The sequence below is a fragment of the Diadema antillarum genome, unplaced genomic scaffold (assembly GCF_040938485.1).
Source record: "Diadema antillarum isolate AM-2024a unplaced genomic scaffold, OU_Dant_1.0 seq00000382_RagTag, whole genome shotgun sequence".
In the NCBI taxonomy this organism is placed as follows: domain Eukaryota; kingdom Metazoa; phylum Echinodermata; class Echinoidea; order Diadematoida; family Diadematidae; genus Diadema; species Diadema antillarum.
This window is the reverse complement of record NW_027271380.1, coordinates 498,585-522,188: the sequence shown is the minus strand read 5'-3', so window position 1 is coordinate 522,188 and position 23,604 is coordinate 498,585. Positions and strand designations below refer to the sequence as shown.

General features: G+C 37.4%; 1 protein-coding gene across 1 annotated transcript in view; it reads left to right on the top strand.

Annotated features, from left to right (window-relative positions):
* Nucleotides 1-6,696: 6,696 nt before the first annotated feature.
* Nucleotides 6,697-23,604, top strand: part of LOC139731635 (uncharacterized) — a 72,017-nt gene continuing 55,109 nt past the window's right edge. The window contains exons 1-13 of the mRNA XM_071642526.1: nt 6,697-6,805; nt 11,357-11,571; nt 12,763-12,886; nt 13,330-13,698; nt 15,825-15,890; nt 16,643-16,760; nt 17,550-17,737; nt 18,519-18,680; nt 19,977-20,174; nt 21,516-21,742; nt 21,979-22,099; nt 22,751-22,963; nt 23,279-23,479. Of these exons, the coding sequence (XP_071498627.1) occupies nt 6,697-6,805; nt 11,357-11,571; nt 12,763-12,886; nt 13,330-13,698; nt 15,825-15,890; nt 16,643-16,760; nt 17,550-17,737; nt 18,519-18,680; nt 19,977-20,174; nt 21,516-21,742; nt 21,979-22,099; nt 22,751-22,963; nt 23,279-23,479 (2,311 nt within the window). The remainder of the gene's footprint in view (nt 6,806-11,356; nt 11,572-12,762; nt 12,887-13,329; nt 13,699-15,824; nt 15,891-16,642; nt 16,761-17,549; nt 17,738-18,518; nt 18,681-19,976; nt 20,175-21,515; nt 21,743-21,978; nt 22,100-22,750; nt 22,964-23,278; nt 23,480-23,604) is intronic.

The window sequence follows — 23,604 nt, the reverse complement described above, 5'->3', positions numbered from 1 at the left end:
ATCGTTTCTAATACCAAAGATATTACCATCATCGAATGTGATATCTAATGGTTTGTATATAAAAAGTTATATATCAAGTTTATCATCAAATTTGATATTAAATTATCATGATGGCATTTGACAAGAGCTATAGTATCATGATATGATAATGATAAAACATGGAATGCCGTGTGAGAGTAAGAATGAAATAATGGTTTGTGCATGAGCCACAGAGAATGAGTGAAAATGACCAAGTGAAAATCGTGTGGGATTTTTATGTCCAAACTGACAATGCCGTCCAGCATAGACGTCCGGTATCGTCATCGTAGAAAAGGGTCGGAAGATGTGCGTCGATGTCGCTGTATTGGGAGACAGCAAAGTAACCGAGACGGAAAAGGAAAAGATTTTAAAAAGTATTACATGACCTGGATATTTCGCCGTTTTGTGGAGCAGATATGTGAAAAAGATGCTCACATCCGGTGGAAAGTATGAAATTTTGCATATAGGGGTATTTTGAGGCGCTGATTTCAGAAATTGCCGAATCCAAGAGATCTGGCCATGGGGTCGGCCGCCATTTTGAATTCCAATATGGCCGCCGTCAAAGATCCCTATCTTCAATTCTGAATGACATAAGCCATTGGAATTTGATACATAAAAGCATGGTGATATGATGACTTCAATAAAAGACTTATTTGATATGTCTGACAAGCTGCACGGCAGCCAATTTGAATTTTTGTACAAAGTTGCCATGTTGGAGTGTTGAAAATCTCTATCTCGGGTTTGTGAATTAGGCTACCTGATTGAGCGCGCGTTTATAACTGATTGAGTGCGCGGTGCTGTATTTACATTGTGACGTCAGTGAAAGGTGCATTTTTGATGCTTCCTTTTTGCTGCACTTTTTGACATGCTCGTGAATGTTAGTTGTGGTGTTTGTCTTCGTAGCCACATTTGAATTAAAAATAGCAGGCATTGCGTTTGTCAGACACATCTTATGAGTTAATATTTTAACTCAGTATGTTAAAATACTTGTTTACACCTAATTTCAGCGTCACTCACCACTTAGAAATCGAAATAGGGATTTTGAATATTTCGTCGAGGCGGCCATATTGGAATTCAAAATGGCGGCCATTCGATGTTTGTCAGACACTTTAAATCAATCTGTCATCAAATTCAATATGTCTAAACGCCTTTATGTTCAAAATTTTGGTGCCACAGGTCATTCAGAACTGAAGATAGGGATCTTTAAATTTGTTTTGTGACGGCGGCCATATTTGAATTCAAAATGGCGGCCGACCCCGTGGTCAGATTTCTTGGATCCGGCAATATTTGAAATCAGCGCCTCAAAATACCCCTATATGCAAAATTTCATACTTTCCGCCGGATGTGAGCATTTCGACCAATTTTTGTTACATATCTGCCCTACTAGTTTCTGGATTTTGAGAAGGAAGATGCAGGTCCTTGTTGTAGTCGGAGCACTCGGGACAAAATTAAAGCAGTTCGCAGGGTTTCCTGGCAAGCTGGCCTTCGTCATTACTGCCTTATTTTGTAAGTGATATCCCATTTAGCGCCTTTACCAGCCTGACCATCTATCTCTGAGGTGATAAATGTCATTATGTTACTGACGTTACGGTAGTTGTGGTCTGCGATGGAAGACTTTGAAAGCAAATACAGATAAAGAACGGTTTCGGGGTTTTTTCCTTTAATACCAACGTCAGAATAAAAAAAAAAAAAAATCTTTTCAATTGTGTACTCGCTGCATACGAATGAATAATTTTGAAGACACTCGAAATTATGAAGCGTATTTTCATTAGTTTCTCTGATCATTTCCAGCTTCAACGTCAATATTACGAGTTGATTAAAATCAATATGTCGCTTTGTGCGTTCGATAAGCTCTTAAAGCGCAGTTAGCAAAGTAGATAAATAAATAAGTAAATGAATATATATATGAATATAAATGACTAAATGAATTGACTAATTGAATATTGATAAAAATGAAGTAGCCCAAGAATGTTGGATTGGTTTGTACACCGGCTTGATTCACCTGCTGTGACTGATTAACTATAGCCATCGACATGACTGATCATTCGTATCATGAGGTAACAGATTAAGCCTATCTCTTACCTTGTTTCTCCTCCTTCATTTTCTGTATTGTAGATGAACAAGCCTTCGATTAGTCACACCTACTTTATTGTTGACAATTTGTTTTTTTCTTTTTCGTTTTTAATTCCTGCATCATAGTACATTGCATATATTTGAGTATGTTCTTAGCGTTGGTTAGAGGCATATATAGAGAATCTGCGCTTTGTTGTACAGAATTATCTCAAACACGTACGGAGGTACGGGCTGGGCGCTCTTATCGCATCATACAAGATGTTTAAAGCCAGTTCAAAGTTCCACAAGTTTGTACCATTCATTGTTTGTGTCCATTCGGATGCCCGTGGTAACCATCTTTTGGACACAGCCACTATTATACTGCGATACTGGCCAGTGACTTGGCACTTTTGTCTCGCCATAATGATTAAAGAACAACTTCTGTATAAATATGAAAGGTAAATGATGAACGTTGGTGTCGCTTTGTTTCCCATTCCGGGTAAAAGACCTGTCAGAAAGTATTCAAAGTCTTGGATATCAAGATGTAACAAATCACACTGATATCTGTGAAATATAGTTACCATAATCATGCATTATGAACTGCTCTGAAATTGCATGATCTTGCCTCTACCTGTCAGCAGTTATAGGCACCAACCTGTGTACATGCTATGGAACGTTTTCCCATTACTGGTAGCAAATATTTTGTAAAGAATGTTGTGCTTTTCAATTTCCTTTGCATTTTCCATAAATGACTTCCAAAAAAAGCCGTCAAAATCATCATAAAATTCGTTTGAGGTTTTAACGTCCCGTTTTACAGTTTTGTGGTTTTTCACAGTAGTTTCAGTCTGAGCTTCATTTAAGAATGTTCAATCAATTCAATTCAATTCAATCAATCATAGTTTATTTCCAATCATCGAAAATAAAAAAAAGAATGAAATGATCTTTGAATTATCGGAACAAAGCGAGATATAAAATTGATGTTGCTTATGAAACAAGGGACTGCATACTACAAGCTCTACTTTTTAGCAGTCCCCCCCCCCCCCCCATTTCCAGCAATTTTGTTTCTTCTTCTAGCAGGCACAATGATATAACATTTATTTGTATCTGTGTTAATAATATACCTGTGTCTTTATTACATGTGTTTATGCTCCTCGCATTGCTGTATCTGTAAATGCGAACATTTCATTGTATTCCTAATCATTTGTTTGTTGGAAATGAAAGAAATCAACTTGAACAACTTGAACTTGAACATAGGGTCCTGAGAATATGTTGGTTTCTATATGAATTGATTGCAATGATGTTTCAATAGTACCGACTGATATAAACTATAACGAGGTGAGTAATATCAGTCGTGTCAAAATTCAGACTTTCCTTTATGATGATATACAAGAAACTTGATTATGAAATGGAAAAGGACAAATAATTCTTTATTTCACGAATAAGTGATTGACAAACAGTGAGAGCGTGAACGGTTTACCATTGCATCTGCCTATAGACTGCCGATATGTGCACATTTCCACCACACTAACGCAGTTTATATTCATGAACGTATAGATCTCAACTCTTACAAAGGGCTGCCCATTGCAAGACACGAGACTAACCTCAGTACAACTAAAAAAAGCAACTTTTGATCAGTGCAGTTGAGGATGTGGAGAAAAGCAAGTCTCCTTCTTTTTTTTCGGAATGGCTAATCCGTGGTCTTCGTGCGGGCTAATTCAAACACCAAACAATACGAACGGTATCTAGTGGTGTGTAACCTCTGCTCCTTCCCGCAAGGGGAACCTGATAACAATTTGTCCAAGGAGGTATCAGGAACAGCATGGTCTCTTATATCTTGTCCTGATCTCTATCTTATTCTCGGTCATCCTTTAATAGCTGGGAGCGCCAGTCCAGAATCAGTTTGCACAGTCAGTGCTTCTCTGACGTCATCCATTAAGAAAAAAAAAGAAAAGACTACTCAGTATTGAGCATGATCAAGATTCATAGAAAACAAATAGACAATCAATTAACAGACAAACGGAGAATGAAAACAAATTTAAATATATATATATATATATATATATATATATATATATATATATATCATACTCTTACCGTGGAGGATGTTGAGCTATGAGGACAGTGTAACTTATATACAAAAAAAAAAAAATCTTTGACTGATCTAATTTAATGTACATTTCAGTAAACGTATAGGCCTACACATAGTACAATGTACTGTACAAGATTATTCCCACAAAATTTACGTGCATGTAAAAATGTATATAACTTATTATGTATTTTCATTACCATTTTAAGTGAACTGTTGTATAGCTATTATAGAGCAACCAATGTGTTTCTGTTAGTGATAGTGCTACCCGTGCATACTGCAATACACAGCACACACACGCACAAACACGCACGTGCACAAATGCAAACGCACACATATCATCTAAACATATTTTATCAAGGATTGCTGTTTTGTTTTGTTTTGTTTTGTTGTTGTGGCTGTTGCCAGAGATGACAGGTGTGATGAAGTAATAACTCGACAATCTATCTTTTCAATTTCAAGTACGCAACTACAATGACCATGATGAAAATGCTAATAGTAACATCGACCCTTGCACGGGCAATATTGCTTTTCTTACGACTTAAAGGGATCGTATAATTTTGGTTGAGACTTAAGTTCAGGTTTTTAGCATTTTCTTTTATGAGATAGTGAGAAACATCTTACAAAACATGAAAGAACATGTAGTTTCATGAGGATTTCAACGTTTATTTGATGAAAATTAATTTTGAAATGGCTGAGATATCCAAAACAGAACGATCCTAATAAAGTGTGGGACACTATTATTATGATCGTTTTTTTATACTTTGTTTTATGATGTTTCAGCTATTCCAAGCCCAATTTCCGTCATATAAACTTTGAATTCCTCTTTAAAAGGCATGTTCTGTACTATTTCAAATGTCTTTTTTTTTTGGTAACTTGCACAAAAAAAAAGTTAAAGCCCAAATTTCATCTCCACCAAAACTCTACAATCCCTTTAAAGGACAAGTTCACCTTCATTGACATGTGGGTTGAGTGAATGCAGCAATATTAGTAGAGCACATCATTGAGAGTTTGAGGAAAATCGGACAATCCGTTCAAAAGTTATGAATTTTTTAAGTTTCTGCTCACTCAAGGCTGGATGAGAAGACTACTATAGCTTGTGATGTCACATGAGTACAACGATATGAAGAAAGAATAAAGAAAATTCAACATATTCTCACTTTTCTCGCATAAGAAAAGAACACTTGACTTCTCTCTTTCAGACGGCAGGGGGAATAATATTTCCCTTAACATATTCATGTCAGTAACAAGTCGAAGAGATGTGCACTTAATTCAAAAAGTAAAGTTTTGTGAAATTCTCTTTTAATTTTCTTTATACGGTTGTACGCATATGACATCATACACTATAGTAGTCTTCTCATCCAGCAGTGACTACGCAGATACTTTAAAAAATTATAACTTTTGAACGGATTGTCCGATTTTTCCCAACTTTCACTGATGTGTTCTACTAATATTGCTGCATTCACGCAATCCACATGTATATGAAGGTGGACTTGTCCTTTAATGCCGAGAAGGAAAGAAAAACACTGAAATCGATCCAAACGTTATCATGTCACATCGGACAAAATGGCCCTAAAAATAACAATAAATAAAAGCACAACAAAAGCAAACAAGAATCGAAGAAGGACGGATTAGATACTTGTTTTGTTTTTTGGTAAAAACAGCATCATGAGGAAAGTTCCCATTAATCATAAACATTACATTATAAGCATCTATATTTATGCTTAGTTTATTATGCATGTGTCTAGTAGCTGTTTGTTACATTCTGATTACATTTTATAGACTCACATGTTACTATCTTTGCAGCAGAGTCATTCTGCAATTATCTGTGCTCCTTTTTGCAGTTCTAATATCGGGAGCTACAGTAGTTTTTGCAATCTTCCTCAGCCATCTTTTGCCCTGAGATCACAAGTCAGAGTTAAGCACGTCAACCTTACCCTTTTTTGGGCGTCGCAGTGTTTACGCTGAGATTAAGATTGCTATCAGTTATCTCGTGCAACTGCAATACATACATAATTCTACCTTTGGAAAAAGAAATCAACCAAACAGTGTTCACACTGGAAACTGTTCGCGAGTGTAGACAATATAACATATATATAATTTTGGCGTTCGGAGGAAGAAATAAATATGATAACTGATAATCGGTGAGAATATTGGTTGTATAGTTTTCTTCTTTATTTTCTCTCAATCTCTCAATTTCTTCACAAAACATCTAAAAACTCACTTATTTCATTAAAAGGGCTTTTGAACATGTGTGTGTGCAGAAAATGCACGACATGAATTTATTACTATTATCATCATCACAGTTTGATATGATCAAATAGTATTAATAAAATTCCACCTAACCCTCATGAAGTTTTTCATGTAGTACGTGTCGATAATGAAACACTTTGCGCAGAAAAATCGCAATTACCTAAGAGGACGGTATATCAACATTGCGCAATCACGACGGTGTAACCTTACAGGCCTACAGTCTGAATTCAGCGATGCCTCTTGCAGTGATAGGTCAATAATTAATTGATGATTATCTTCGAACCGTTATGCAAAGAGAAGTTCTGAAGAGGACGCCAAAACCCAAGCGAGATTTCAGATACACCACGGGCTACCAGCCTGACAGCAACAACCGGGTGTGGACCGCGAGCAGCGAGGGTGATTTGATCTCGGGACCATCATCAAATCAACGCCCTCCTCAATCAAGAGAAGATGGCTATTTAGTTATTGATTCTGCTCGGGCCGTGCGTTGTTTTTTTATTCTCCTGGGACGTATTATAGCCAGAGAAGAAAAGATATAACCTCAATTATCATCCCTGGCCCTGAAAATATACCCCAAATAGAGAGCACCACCATTGTGGAGAAAAGTTTTGGCCCCTTGGGCGTGGCTTTCTGCACTCTTCTACCATCATGGGGAACGGATCGATAACCCCTCTTCTGGCATTCCTATTGGCCATCACCTTGACATCAGCAAATGGTGAGAACATACTCTATATCCTCTCGAAAGCGAGATTGTTGTAAATTTCAAGGGGCATTGTATTTACCTTCGGAAATTACAGAGTGAAGAGTGGGTTACTGTAGCATTCATTTTTCTTCTTTTTTTTCGTTGAAGACGAGAAGCCATGTCCATTTTCTTGGATTCTTTTGATTTGCTAGTGTAACCTTCTTTGTTCCTTTCAGCTATGTCCATAAACCTAAAACACTCGCTATAGTAATGTAAAACAGCGCTCACATTACGTTATGTCATTCGTCAAGACATTGAATTATCAACAGTTTAGGCTAATCGTATCAAATTCAAAGATCTCACTCTAAGGAGATATGAGAACATAGCCAGTTGGTAGCCAACGATGATATCATGTCATTTTAATTTCTCTGTTTTGCGATGTATATTGTAGAACGACTTGAACAGGGGCATTGCTTTTTCTATTATGTCTTGCAATATACACAATGAAGAAAAGGTAGCTTTAAATTCGTATGAATCAAACGAAACAATAACAGGTGTTTATTGGATGAATCGATCTTGAGATACGTGCATGGGCTCTGTAAGATCATACATTTCACATAAGACAGAAGAGATATAAAGAGGGAAAAAAGGCAGTGTGAATCATTTACACACTGCAAAAAGTCCGGTGTTAAATAGTGAACACCGAGCTGGTGTTAAATTTTCGGTGCTCATTTCTGGTGTTAAATTAACACCTCCGGGTGCCATTTCCAAATTTTAAACTGTCTTTTGAAGAGTTTCTTAGAAAGTGCACTTCTTGTTGATTTTTTATTTAAACAAGATGATCAAGAATTTTACATTAAAATACTAGATTTTTGAAAAAAATGTGAAAACAAATTTACACCACAGTAACACCAGCTGGTGTGGTCTCTTATTGAAGCTGGACGGGTGTTAAACCATTGATATTAACACCAACAAATATCAAAGCAACACCATGTGATGTCATTTTTGAATTAACACCAGTACAGTGTAAAAATAACACCAGGTACAGTGTCAAATTAACACCACGAAGTGTCAGGTGAACACTTTTCAACACCATCACAGTGCATTTTCAACACCTGTGGGTGTGGTCCTTTATTGAAGTTTGATCGGTGTTAGATTTTAACACCAGTGGTGTTAAATCTAACACCGATGTTTTTACAGTGCAGAGTCGATTCCCGTTATACGAGGATAAATCATTCTTTTTAATAAGTACCGATGTAAAACCCTAATTACTTCAACTATTCTCCCCACCAATCAAAAACTCATTTTAGCTCCGAATGTCCTTGTGATTTCTTTACTGCTTTCTTTGCTAGACATTAGACCCCGTTGTTCATTAACAAAAAAAAGATAAAAGTATGGTACATCAAAAGTCAGTCAACTACTGTAATTGCTTGTCGAAACAAGGATTGATCAGACATAAATTTTGTGATTAGGAAGAAACATTTCCGACCTTTTTATAGTTTATTGCAGGAGACGTATAACTGTTGTTATTGTTTGTTAAAGAGTTGAGCTGAAGAGTTGAATAGAGATGCTGGGGACTTGAATATTGAGGCCTCATTAACGCTATCTGAAATAAAAATTAAGACAATATTTGCCTGGCTAAAAGACGGAAAATATTGTTTATAAACAGAAGAATCACAACGGAAGAAATTAAAGTAACATTGTTATGCCAAACTTTGAAACTTGGTGCGATTACATGAAGATAGCGGGATCAATTTATTCAAGAAAACATGATATCGTTATCTTGCTGAGTAAAGTATACGGTGATTTTGGATCCCTTCAAAGTTCAGACAACATGTCAGAGCGTGAACAGAACTTTGCTCTGCTCTCAAGGTTAGAAATATGCGGGATAACGATAAATGCAGGCACCTGACCGATAAGTAGGGCCTATTCAAATTTTCACGTCACTTGCCTCATTCTCAAGGAACAAAATAAAGAGATGAGAATAATTGCTCTGTTAATTTGATTAAAATGTTTGCAGTTATGACAAACATTAGAATGTCAAATGATTGTTACAACAATCATTAATTTTTGTTTCAAAAATCATATTACATGTAGTATCACGAAATTATCATAGACTCCCATTTTAGTTGAGTTTCTTACTGAATATAATTTTTTTAACCTTTTGACTGTCTAAATTGAAGAAATTAGCGCCTCTTGACAATCAGGTACTTTTATTTTTTTTTTACCACTCAACAAAATCACGAGGTATCGGGTAATGGGTTTGCCTCCTTACTACCAAAATTGAATAGCAAACAATTCAAATTTGGTTAATGTCATAAATTAGCACCTAAAGACAGTTAAGAATTGTTTATGCTCATATCTACCAATCAGTATTAAGGATTAAGCATTACGCCATTCTCGTTTATGTGTGTTTGTCTAGTACGCTATTAAGAATAGGAAAGTTCAAATTCTGGGGATAACAAGGAAGAATCTGCACGTTTCGACCCCGCTATCTTCTAATTGACAAATATGAAAACGGTGATAAAGAACTTCTTGACTTAGCGATGGGCATTCTCGACCTTGGTTATTGATCTTTTATTTTTTTTAATCTTCGCTCTTCCATTACGCCGAGCTTTAATACTTGTCGTTATCATCTTGGTCAGGCGTGATGGGTTTAAGGTTCCACTAGACTTCAGTATCGCTCCATTATCATTATGGGGTGAAGACGTAATTCGAGGAGATTACATCAGCATTTGCCCAATGCTGTTCAAACTATCAAATTATCTCCTCGTTACGTATGAAGAAAATAACAAATCTAATGCAAACTTCAACTGCTGTTTAGACCTCAAACAGTTTCATTCATCTGTTCTTTATCGGCGACAATATAATTAGATTTAAGAAGAGAAATTACTATATGAAAGGTACACGGAAAATTGAAGAAATAGTTTTAAGAATGGGGTAAGGAGTTCTGTTCTGTAAATGGCGTATGTTTTATAAAGCACAAAATTATCAGTAGTGATTTAGAATTACAGAAGAATGTTTAGCAGTAACCATGGTAACACAGTCTTATCCTTTTATCTTGTATGCCTCACTCGATCCTTCGTTAGAAATTCACACAGAACGTTGTAAGACTCCATGTGCCAAGTCAAACCAACGTGTGTTAGTTGAAGTGTACTTATCATTTATGCCTGAATTATTTCTGTTTAAAGTTTTCCTCATCTGTGACGTGGTCAGTTCAAATTCACCAATGACATGCAATAAAGATACCACCTAACGATTTTTATTTGACAATAAGAAATTCTTGGGGAACAGCAGTTGAAATGATAATAAGGTGATTTTTGTCATTATGGTCTCCAGTGGAACTTGAAATGATGAGAACGTTTCTGTTGGGATCTATATGATCGTCACAACTTTAAAGAGAGAGAGAGAGAGAGACGTTATAAAGGACCAACAAGTAAACACAATTATTTTAACAGCTATGCGTAAAGCGAGGTTTGGTATAGCGATAGCGACCACACCAGTAGTTACACTATCGACTGTATTCTGGTATTATTCCAAAAGAATTTAACACACCCAACGACGTGATTCAAGCGATGTTAGACGTTTGGAACGCTACTCACCGATTTGACATCCAACACTGATACCTTGAGATGTGCATTAAACTTAAAGGGGAAGGCTAGTAACTGATCAGTGGGAATCAGTGGAAATGCTGGGAGATGATTGTTCCAATCCTTATGGGATTCATTCAAGAGTACATTATATATCTATTGTTGTGTGAAAATGATTTGCTTCAGAATGGTCTCATATTCAAGTAATGTGCAGTTTAATGCTTCCAGATTAGCGTCCCTGGTCAGTGACGGAGCATTAATCTGCACATTACTTGAATATGAGACCGTTCCGAAGCAAATCATTTTCACACAACAATAGATATACAATGAACTCTTGAATGAATCCCATAAGGATTGGAACAATCATCTCCCAGCATTTCCACTGATTCCCACTGATCAGTTACTAGCCTTCCCCTTTAAGATCACAGGAATATCCTTGCTAATTATGCAGTGCAATTGAAAATGCACTTGCGCACTGAGATATGAATTGTTGATGTTGATTATAAGAGATTTTCATTGCTTGTCAAGATTTTTTCATAGTAAGAAAAAAGAAAGATATTCATATCTGGACTAATAGTAATGTCCATTCCGTGCATCTAAGCTTATCATTGAGTTAAAAAAAATGAGATCTAATTTGCTGTATCTCGATTTCTTACAATCCGTTTCTATTTTCAGGCTTTGATATATGCGACACGGCCAGTCATCCGGTGAATTCTTCGTTCGGCGAAGTAACATCCCCAGAGTTCCCCCACAAATACGGGGTCGACGAGGACTGCACCGTAACCCTGACGGCACCTGGAGATCAGCCTCTTCGGCTACGGTTCGACGAGTTCGATCTTGTGGATGGCGACGACCGACTCGTTGTCACAGACGAGCACGGTTACATGACGGTATATTATTATACGAATGTCCCAGTAGCAGCTCACAACTTCCCCTTTATATTTTGACAAAATGTCTTTATAATTTTTTGAAGAGTTTATGCAGAAAATAGCTCTTTATATCGTTGTTAGAGATAAGTCGTTGTTCTGTCGCTGTTATGTCGTTGTCGGTGTTAGTGAAAATTCTAGTGGGGGAGAGCGTCTGTTTAGTTGATTGATTTGGTGGTTGGTTAGATGGTTGGTTGGTTCGTTGGATGGTTGGTTTGGGTGGTTGGTTGGTAGGTTGGTTGGTTAATTGGTTGGTTGGTAAGTTGATTTTGTTGAGATTCTTTATAGAAAAATGGCAAGTTGCGTACATGTAATCCCTGTATTAAAATCAACGACTTAAGAATGACAGGTTTCCGTTTGGATTTGATCAAAATTGCATGCTTGGTCAGCTTTTTTATCTGTGAGAAATCTTAACCCGCTGAAGACGAGCCCCGAGTCTACTCAAGCAGATGTCTATGGGAAATGCGTGTCATAGCAAAGTCAGCTCGTCATCAACGGGTTAAGATAAAGGAAAGAGCAATTGCAAATATGGAATTTCACGGTTTAGATTCAAAGATGATGATCCTGTGGGAATAAAATGCCATCGATAGAAATGGATCACCCTTGGTAAGGGAGGTTATCATCGTTAGAAAAATTGAGATAACTATATCTTAAGTTCGTTTATCTATATTTCATGTATTCTCTTTGAACTGAATTGAACTGAAGTAAATTACTACACCAAAATTATACCCAGGTAATATATTCTATGGTGCCGTTCATGAAAGCGTTTTGATGATGCATCACAAAAACAATAATTATCAACAATCCTCTTCCATTTAATAGTGGTTGCTAACTACTGCGAATTAATCGAATAAGGATCTTACAAACAGGGACGAAATAAACTTACCTCCTTCAGATAACCAAAACGATTCTTCGTTGCGGGGAAATATAACTGAAAGTAATTTTAATGAAAGTTTTCGCGTGTCATATCACCAATAGTATTCTCTACTTCCCTTAAAGCGTATACAATGTATGTGTTTACATACATCATAATAAACATAAAGTGTCGATGTAAACAGATGGTAAAGAAACTGAACAACAAAGCATGTTTCTACCTTTCAATTCCAGCCATTGAAGCATGTTGTTCTTTTGTTTTGTATGTGTTACTGTTTTTAGATTCTTCAAGGATCGTCCATTCCCAAACATTTCCTCGGTTTCAGCTTCACACTAAATTTTACGTCAGACAGCATCGAAAACAATGGGACAGGATTCAGCATATCATATGATGAATACTCAAGAGGTAAAAGAACATAAATTTTACCTGGCAGTTCCAGGTATTCTGCAATTTTTCTCGGTGTTTTTTTTTTCTTCAAAATGATTCATTCCATTTTCATGAGTGTTACAATCGGAACTGAAAACACTTTGCTTTGTACAATATAAACACATTGGCATTAAGCCAGCATATCCTGAATTGTTGCAATTGTTTGCATTTTCTTCTATTTTATAAACAAAATAAACTAGACGATTTGACTTTATATATCTGAAGAAAGGGTTAAATAAAGGTATTGTTAATTTGCTGAAGGAAAATAGATATATTACTGTCTTTGTACTTTACGTGAAGGCAAAATTAATTGAATTTGAACTTTGCTTTGAAAGGGGCAACCTTTCCGTATATTATCAACATTTCTGTTTTTGTTGTTGAAAAGACTAAGGACATGTTTTTCCCCTTGTTCACTCCGTCAGACGTTGTCGAAGTTAAAGAGCTGAAGAAAGATATCCGACTAAAGGAAGGAAAAGCACTCCATCTATATTCGAACGACTACCCAATGCTTTACGACGACTACTCGCACTATTTATGGAACATTACGTCACCCACCGATGAAGTCGTCATAACGGTAGTCGACATGGCGACAGAGGCGAATCGCGATTGGCTCGGTATAACTGCCGTTTACTCCAATGGCCAGTCAGAGCAGTTGTTGGTCACATCTGGGACGCCGATCGATCCAGTCGAACAACGGCAAGTCACTGGCTTTGAGTACGTCATAATCGAATTTCGTTCGGATTTCTCAACAAGTGGGCGTGGCTTCCATATCATCCTTGAACCTGACAGTTGTAAGTTTAAGCATTATTTTCTAGACAAAATGAAGAAGAAGCAAAGAATATATTTTTTTTATATTCATTTACCATGTTTTCCGCGGGTGACCCCCCCCCCCCAAAAATGGAAGTGTATCGTATAATGGGCTAAATAATTCGTATTTGCTCTACGCAATACTTCGTGTTGCAAGTAATTCGGATATACTCTTCCAAAGAAAGGGAAAGGAATCTCGTGAAGGGCAATTTGACAGAAGGAATTGTATTGCCATTGATCATGTGAATACTCTGTCGACCTTTCACCCTTGTTTCAATTGTGCAGATACGATTATTATATCAAAACTTCAAGCTATATTATCTTAATGATTTCAAGCCGAATACAGCCAGCGATCCACCGTTACTCCTCTGTCTTATCAGATGGAGAAGGTCATTTTCAAGAGAACGAAATCAAAAGCTTATTGTAACGATATGCTTTGTAATATTCCTTTGAGGGGTATGTTATGCTGCATTTTTTCTGTGTCTTCTTCTTTGTTTGTTCTTATAGTTATGATTTATTTTATCCTTTCCTGTTTGTACTAGCACCAAATTTATCTGTTTTGGTCCATTTATGGTAGGACAAAGAAAGATCTATATAAACATTATTGGACGTATTTGACGGTTAGGCCCGAATTAACGAAGATGGTGCAATCTTTGCCCATGGTTTAAACCATGCCTGACCAAGTGTCGCATGGCCTATAAATTTCGTTACGAAATAGGCTGTGCAACACTTGGCGCCCCATACAAAACTATGGTCTTTGTCCGTGGTTTAAAATCATAGACAAAGATTGTACCACCTCCGTGAATTCGGGCCAGTATGTTTAGATACCAGATGAATAATCAGTAGTTCACTTCAATGCATTACACTTACGCATGATTAGCCAAGTGCATTTTCTTACAAGGGGGCTTAGCGCAGTCTTGTAGTCTAAAACATAGCGACCGATTACTAGTAATCATGCATCACTTGTACATGATAACTTAAAGAACGTACAGGGTAGTAGTTCCTTAACGTTCGTTTCAGTGTAAGAGGCTATGGTGCATGGCTCGTGGTTGCATTTCAACCATTATACTCTGCGCATTTATTTCACACATCATTTTTCGTATTCATCACGTTACCAAAACTTCAAATACCCCTGAATCTCATTAATCGCCACACCATGAATTGTTAACTGGAACGCATTGATCAATTGTGATCCTGCACCTCAAAACAAACAGAAAGTCGCCAGACATGAAATTTTAGTTAAGACCATATTCTGAAAGAACAGACGTTAAGCTTTAAAATGATGTATAACTCAGATCAAATGGACTCTCCTAACCTATCTAAATATTGGAAAGAAATCACAAACTCAGGAAAAGTGTGAACTGAGAAAAGAGGCTCTGAAGTACAGTGTCTATTCAAGCGCTTAATCTTGACCAAACCGTGTTGGCTGTGCGATGAATGGGACAAAAAACAGGAAGTAAACCACCAGAGTAACAACAATGAAGGGATTATCAGATTAATCTGAAATTAAATTTGCCTTATTAACACATTCTGTCCATATTTAATGCTAACTTTCAAAGCAGTAGTACTATCCTTTCAAAAGTTATTAGAGTTGAAAGTGAAGAGTGTGGACAAGAATTTTCAGAAATGAAAAGGCGATTCTTAAGACACACCCAATCACACTATTCTACTAAAAATGTTCGAGATAAACTGCTAAAAAGACACACATTCCTGCCTGTTTTATGATATTAAATTTTAGTATAATGTTAAAGAAGACCCGCTCTTTCAGAAAATATGAAAAAGTCAAGTTAGGCTAGGTTGACCCATTTCACTTATTTTCAGTCCTCACGCAAAATCAGTGTGTGCGACTTTATGTTCGTTTTGAGGTGCACGGTCACAATTACACCCACTGAGATCTCGTAAAATTGATCATTGGCAACTCCGTAATAGTACATGTACGTGCAGAAATTTATGATTAGGGAGACCAGCGAAAAAGATTTGATATTCATTACGTAATCAGTGAATGATGACGGATCACCTTCTGTATTTCATATCCTTATTTTGCATGTAGGGAAATACCTTTCTCCTCGAATAGTGTTTAACGCACTGTTCTTGTTTTCACTTTTAACAGTTGTTCAGGACGGAACAATTCCAGAGCCCTCGACGTGCGCTGAAAACATCACTCTAAGTGACACAGGTAAGACATAGACTATCATAAATACTTCCACCCCGAACTCTACGACTGCATAATTTTCGCCTTCAAATCCATACCCCATCACTGTAAAATTACGATGTAATGTTAGCGTATGAAAAAAAAAAACAGTTTCCAAATGCTTTTCGTTGATATAAGAATAAAACCATTTGTGATGTTTAAAATGTGACAATGTTTCTTTGTTCACTTTTGGTTTAAAAGGGAAGTCCAAGCGAATTTCATAACTTCATAAAATCATGTAGTACGTAAATCGACAGCTCCATCTTTAGATTTGTAGAATTAATTGTGATCCTTAGAAACCATTACTATGAAAAACCCAAATAAATTACACTGAACAAGGTATCGGTTTTACCATAAGAATGCATGAAAGGGGCCTCACCATATCAATGTATGAGTAGGAGGCTCACATATTTCAGAAATGTTTCAATGCAGTTCCATTACAATACCGCTTGCTTAAAAAAGTCACCTGTGTAGAATTTATACGTGCTTATCTTTTTTTTTATTCTGCTTCCTGAAAGCTGCCACTGATGCTTTCTTATGGTGAAGCCGCTATGTCATCATTCTTGTTCATTGTGATTCCTTTCATAGATTTTGAAAACATTCTTATTCCTTAGTCAAATCACTATAAATTCTGAAACCCTATGCCAAGTCTAACCAATTTGTGGTAATATTGTTCAAATGTAAGAGTCTGATAATCAGCCGGAGTTCTCATTCAATTTGTCTTTGTCTGTTCGTAGATGTGGTGATTATGCAACCTGCGGGCACGGCAGACCTTTCCTGCTTGTGGCAGATTTTCGGGACCCTTCCCAACCGACGGCTTCAAGTGACCGTGCGAGACTTTTCCGTTGAAGACAGGTAAGCTGTTGTATACCATCACAAAATGTCGGCAATTTATGAGAACATAATTCAATTATAGTTGGTCAGCACACTGCCAACAATATACATTGATTTCCATTTCTTTATTTCATCATCTTCTTTAAAGAGGTATATCTTGGGAGATTTCTCTGAGGAACCAAATGAAAGTTAATGCTTGTAAAGTTAGCTAAAACTGAAACGTTTTTTATTATAGAAATGAAACAGACTAACTTTTAAGTGTATGTGTGAGTGAGTGTGGTGTGTGTGTTTGCGTTTGTCTATATCATGTAATGAAATGGAAACCTACGAAATATGGCAAATAAAGGCGAAAACGGAGAAACAATCACGTGATAAAACACGGACAGTGGATAATACTACGCTGAAACAGACGGTGCAACAAGAGAATCAATCTAAATCTGAATAGTGTTTCGTACCACCTTTATTGTAAATCTCCACGGCTATTACAAAATACTCGCCTGTCTTTATTGTTGGGATAAAGCGAGATCTACTATAGGTCAAGCCCCTTTAGCATAAATATTGAGATCAAACGTAAACCAGAAAATCAAACGTAAGTCTCTATAATCTTATACTCCACTCTGATTGGCTGATAACGGACTTATGTTTGATTGCGTCTTTATATGTATAAAACAGGGCCCTGGTATGTGCGCGCGCACGCACGCAGAGTCTAGACTGGTGATTAGAGCAACAATTTTACAAACATTCTGAGTGTTGCTGGGAAGATCAATTACTACACGGATATTAAGTATTTTCTTGTCTTCGCTTACTTAGGGTTGACTTCATGGAAATATCAACCGGTCTTGATCACTCGGACTGGCGGAATTATCGCCGTCGCTGGACCGGAGATGTGTCGTATGAGCGGGTGTTCATTCCAGAAGGGGGCGACCTCACCGTTGTCTTTGTTTCGGGAAGTGCAACTTTTGACAGGCAATTCTATCTTACAATTGGCTACGTTCAAGGTTAGAACTACGTTAACACCGATGTTTTCAGTCAGATGATTATAAAATACTGCATCGGTACCACCTGTTATTTTCTTCTTCTTTTTTATCAAGTTTTGATAGAGTAGTACGTCGCTTGCCCGGAAGAAGGGAACGAGCGCGCGAATACGCGTAAAAATAGATTTCGAGAAAATCGCAATTTAAAGTTTCAATCAGTGACTATATCTTTGATATTTGAACATCAATACTGCTGAAAATTCACAAGTGAACAGATAATATTCCAATTTGGTACTAGCTAAAGTGGCTATAATGAATAATCTACAAATTTTATGATATTGCTTATGATCTTACCTCATGCAGGTCTTTTCTCGAAATCTATTTTTACGCGTATTCGCGCGCTCGTTCCCTTCTTCCGGGCAAGCGACGAGTAAGCATGTACAAGTTTCTTTGTCTATCCATCAACAGCGAATACATTGTGCAAGCTAGTCGTGGAGCAATTAAAGTCATTTTGACTTGTGCATGTTTTCTTCCGGCATAACATGTCTTGGAAGAGAATCACATTTCCTTTGAGCAGTACAACAAAATGTCAACTTTACCATGTTTTCAATGTTCTGACAAAATAACTGGTTCCTCTAGATACTTTCTTGTTCTCATTGAATAGCTACATAATTTCAAAGTTCTTTCAGAATATTTCCACATCTCAACAAAAAAGCCACTGTTTAAAAGTTTTTCTTACTGAGTCTAGTCGTTTTTGTTTTTCTACTTTCAGTGTTTAATCTTTATAACTTCATCACATTTTCAGATGGTCCCACCTGTGGAGGAGAGATCGATATTACAGACAGCCAGTCATCCAACCTCACAATTGGTAATTTCCCTGTGGATGTCAACGGAACATACTGTCAATGGCTCGTCAAGACACCGTTTCTCACCAATATCAACGTCATGGTCAACAGCATGATGGCTGGTGAGTAGCCAGAAGCGTGAGGTCTTTAACCCAAGACGGGGTAACATCGATCGCGACGCTAATGATACGCATTGTCGCAATGCAGTCCTCACTGGCTTTCCATGTGATACACAGTATTTCCAGTACAAGAGTGGTATCATAACAATGATCAACATTCTCTCTGGTCAGTACAGAAAAGCATGGGCTCTTCAGCCCATGGGGTATTGGTGTAGTTCATTCTGTTCGGGTGATCATAGGTTAAAAGGCCTCACAGTATTTCTGTCCCCCATTGCATTCAATAGAATGATAACCAGCGTTTCCCATCATCATTATTACATGGTATAAAACAAAATAATAAACTCTAAAAAGTATCTGCTAGTTTGGTAGTTCCCGGCCGGATGTCTCTCACTTAAACATAAAATATATAAAAAGTATTAATTTGAAAGATGAATGAACTGAGATACTCGAGTTGTCATTAGATTTTTGTTTTAACAATGATCTTAAACACAGGACTGTGTGCATTGGAAAAGCTCTTTGTTTCTGGTTTTGATATAATGAAATATCTTTTGTGAAAATAACCATAAAGTCAAAATGCTGTACAATAGTGCGGCATCATGAAGAATGTTACATCGTTTATTGTTTAGATTGAATGATATATCCCTGAAGTGGTTCCATGACATTTTTTTTTCCTGCGATAATGGCTCCCATGAAAGATCTGCATGCTAAGCCAAACATAAATACTACCCACAAACAAAACCAAAACCCTAGTCCTAACTATCACGTTAAACTGAACATATAACCCTATCACAGCCTTAATCCTAAGTCCTTGGAGAAATTAAGACAGGAGTTTTTGTCACAGTGGAGTGCTGTCATCCTCTGATATAAGTCTTTCAGAGCTTTGGCTGCATTCAATGAAATTGTGAAATAGCAAAGTATTGCTCACGATAAACAATAAAACAGTCAGGCCTGAATGATGTTTGGAAAAAATCCGAGGAAAGAAATGGTCATCAATATCCTTAATAAAGTGCACCCCCATTATAACAAACACGGTTATAACGAAATTCCAGTTACAACAAAGTAAAAATTCAGGCTGCAACATCATCCCATCTATTTTTATTGTTAATTTGTTCAGTTATAACGAAATGTCGATGTAGCAAAGGAAAACTACCTGTCCCGAGGACTTCGTTATTGCGGAATTCTACTGTATTGTCGTTCGGAGTAATTTATTATACCGTACAATCTGATGTAAGTCTTTCGATTATAAAAGAAAAACTCTGAATGCTCTGCTGTTTCCTATGACTTATTTGCTCGTCACAGAAGCCAACTACGACTTCCTCGAGATTGGGTACGGGTCTAATCCTACTGTTATCGGATCCAGACAGAAGGTCCTGATGGGAAACGGGGAAATGATGAGCAAGACGTACTCCACCTTTAACGGAGACCTGTGGGTGGTCTTCTCTGCAGAGGATTTGCAGGACAGCGACGACATCAATGTCCATTTAACCTTCGACGATAGTGAGCAATGTTATACTATTATGCATATCAATCAAAGATATGCATACGATATTTACGTCAATACAATTGAATAAATGTACAAGTACATGGCTAAATGAATAAAGAAAATAAAGGACATGTAATTCAAATACCTTTTTTCATTTTCATCAAAGCGAAAACAATCTCGGGTGAAATGTATTTATAAAATCAAACACTTCAGGATGTGTCTTAAGCATAGAAAAAAAAATATCTAGGTATACTCCGTAAACGATAGAAAATCACATGGTAGTTTCCTCGCCTGTTCTGCAGTCCTTTAGGAAAGCAGCTTTAAAAGTCCTATAATCAGTCATTTTGTTGGAGTACCTTTTACCATCTTTAATATCGTGACCCTCAACAGAGCACCTGGTCTTCTCATTCTCATTTACAGCGTCAATATCAACATTTTTTTTTAACCATTGTGCAAATTCTGACTTTGATCATTCCAAGGAGGTTTAGGAGTTTGAGTTCCAACTGGTTGTAATTATTCAAACAGCTGTCAGTTTACTATTGATGTACAAAAGAATTTCACAGGTGCATTTGTGCCTCTGATGATCGGTGTTCGACACCGCGCCGTCTTGCCGAGCAATCTGAAGATTCATTTTGAACGTTAACATAATGTTAGTCATATTTTGATTATTTATTTATCAAATGAAATGAAATTTCACTTAATGATAAAGCATGTAAAACAAAAGTTGACCCCGTCCTGGAATTTGTGCAAAAGTGTAAATCAGAGCTGTATCATGTGAAAATGTTTAAAACTGTACCATCGTGGAAAGCCGATTTTATCACTTTTCCACGTAATTCGACAAACAGAACTATAGCATGGAATAATCTTCAAGTATAATTCTTTATTGATAGATATATCAGATTAGTGCCTGGGTATGCCCCGTCGAGTAATTTTCATCTTTATTTCAGCATATTTTGCGCAATTTCTATTCGGGCATCCTCGTGTCTGTACCGCCTACCTTTTATAAGAAGGGATAGCGAAAAGTAATTACCATCACAAAGACGTATCTTCCTTAGAAAGTGGCTGGTGATTATGCAATGAGACACGAGTCAATTGTCTTCCTATCTGAGTGGCAGATCCTGTTTGGCACATGCTTAAAATATTTTTGAGCGGCGGCATCGAACATCTAGCAAAGGAAATAAGACGGTTGTGACTCAGTTCTCTCGAACCTCCTTGATCATTCTAACATGGCCTTACAATAATTATGTACATGGTGATGTAGCAGGAACACTTTTTGACAGCATAACAACGTTTGAAAATTGTCCCCAGTCAACCTCTCACCCCTTCGGCCTGTTTTGTTATTTGTGCCCGGGTAGATGCCTGCCAGATTAAGACCATCTTGGACCAGTCAGGGGAGATCGACTCCCCGATGCTGCCGAACGGCATGTACCCGCATGATGCCGACTGTCAGTGGATCATCCAGGTGCGAGGCGGGTTCCAAGTCCGTCTCCATTTCCTGGAGTTCGACCTCGAGAACGGTCACGACCAGCTGATCATAGGAGGCACGCAGCCAAACGATGACGATGTGTACTCTCCGTATCTCGTAAGTGCATCTCCTTTGGAATTGTGTGTCTACTCGTCCTGCCTACCTGCATTGGAAATTCTGTCATATTACACACTGCGCGTTCATCTATTATGTCACTCTAATGAATTGCAACTGTCCGTTGCCCGGATCAAAGTGACACTAAATTTGCATATTACACACAGACGACTCTTCTTTCGTTTCTATTTATCAGTTTGCTTGATTGATTGCTTGTTGTTGCTGTTTTTATGAAATAGGTGCTAACAGGATCCGGAATGCCAGAAGACGTGGTGAGCCGATACAACGGCCTGAATATCCGCTTCAAGACGGACAGTTCTGTAGCCAGCACTGGCTTTAAGATGACCTTCCAGGAATTCTGTAAGTACTTCGTGCCACGTCATGAGCTTTAACCTTTCCTGAGCCAGCTAATGTCACACACAAACCTACATGTACATGTGTATACTGAAATTTAATGTGGCACAAAGAGGGTTTAAGGAATGTTCAACGGAAAATAAAGCCTCAGGATAAAAGCACGACAGAAGATGGACTAATAACTATGAACAACTAGAAATACTCATAGAGCTGGTCGTCGGAGGGCTCTTGTTTGTAGATGCCATCTCATTAGATTCAAGTCACTCAGTGCTTTCCATTGTTAGATAACCACTGACAACAGGTAAACTGCACTTACGGAATAATCACATTAACAATGTCTGTCTTTGATGTTCCAAAGTTGCTAGATCTCCCTATATCTATCTATTGTATCTATCTATCTATCTATCTATCTATCTATCTATCTATTCATTTATATACAGATTTACTTATTTATATATGTGTTTATTTATTTATCTATCTATCATATTTTTATCTATCTATCTATCTATCTATCTATCGATCGATCGTTTATCTATTGTATCTATCTATATCTATCTATGATCTATTTACCTATCTATCTACCTATTTATCTATCAATCTCTGAGTGTCATTCTCTTTCATATTTGATTGTGTTTTGTTCGTCATTTCAATTATTAGTTGATTGCCCTGAAGGCTACGAATACGACAGCACCAACACAACTTGCTACAAGTTCTCCAAGACACCGAAAAGCTGGTACGAGGCTCGCTACGATTGCGACAATGTGGAGGATGGTGACCTTGTCGTGATCGGTGACGACGAAGAGAATTCCTACATCTTGGAAAGGATTCAAGAACTGCAGGAGGGCGACGATACAGAAACGTGGTGGATTGGTGAGATATTAATCGTGATTACGTAAAATAAAGATTCTTGTCGTTGTTGTTGTTTTAAAGGCACCTTATGATAATCAAAATCGTAATTGCTCATGCACTGTAACAAAGTAAAATACAAGGAATGCATTTCATGTTTCAACCAAGAGAAAACAAACAGAAAACCAAAATATAACAAGGAGAAAATCAGATACAGTATGTCGTTTAAAGGTAATCTTTTGTAACATGTAAATTTATACCTCGTTTACGAGCGCTAGTTTTTGGTAAGCATTTAGTATTTTGTTCATTCAGCACTGAGTGATGCCAATTTGTTTTCAGGATTTTACGACGAGGCAATCCCCGGGTCATGGGTCTGGGTGGATTGCGCCGAGAGCACGCTGTTTGGCAGGTTCAACTGGAAAATCGGGGCGCCCGATGGCGGCTTAGAGCACTGCGCATACACCTCTTCCGACAATGGTCGCTATGACGACTCCCTGTGCTCAAGGAACATGAGCTACATATGCGAGATCACCCGCAAAAGTGAGTAGGTTTGTCCCAATCGAAGTGAAACGCATGGAAAGCGTGCATACAGAAACATTATTGCACCATTCAGCGCCACTTTGTTTTAGTCCCTTCAGGCCATTTGAAACATACAAAATATTCAC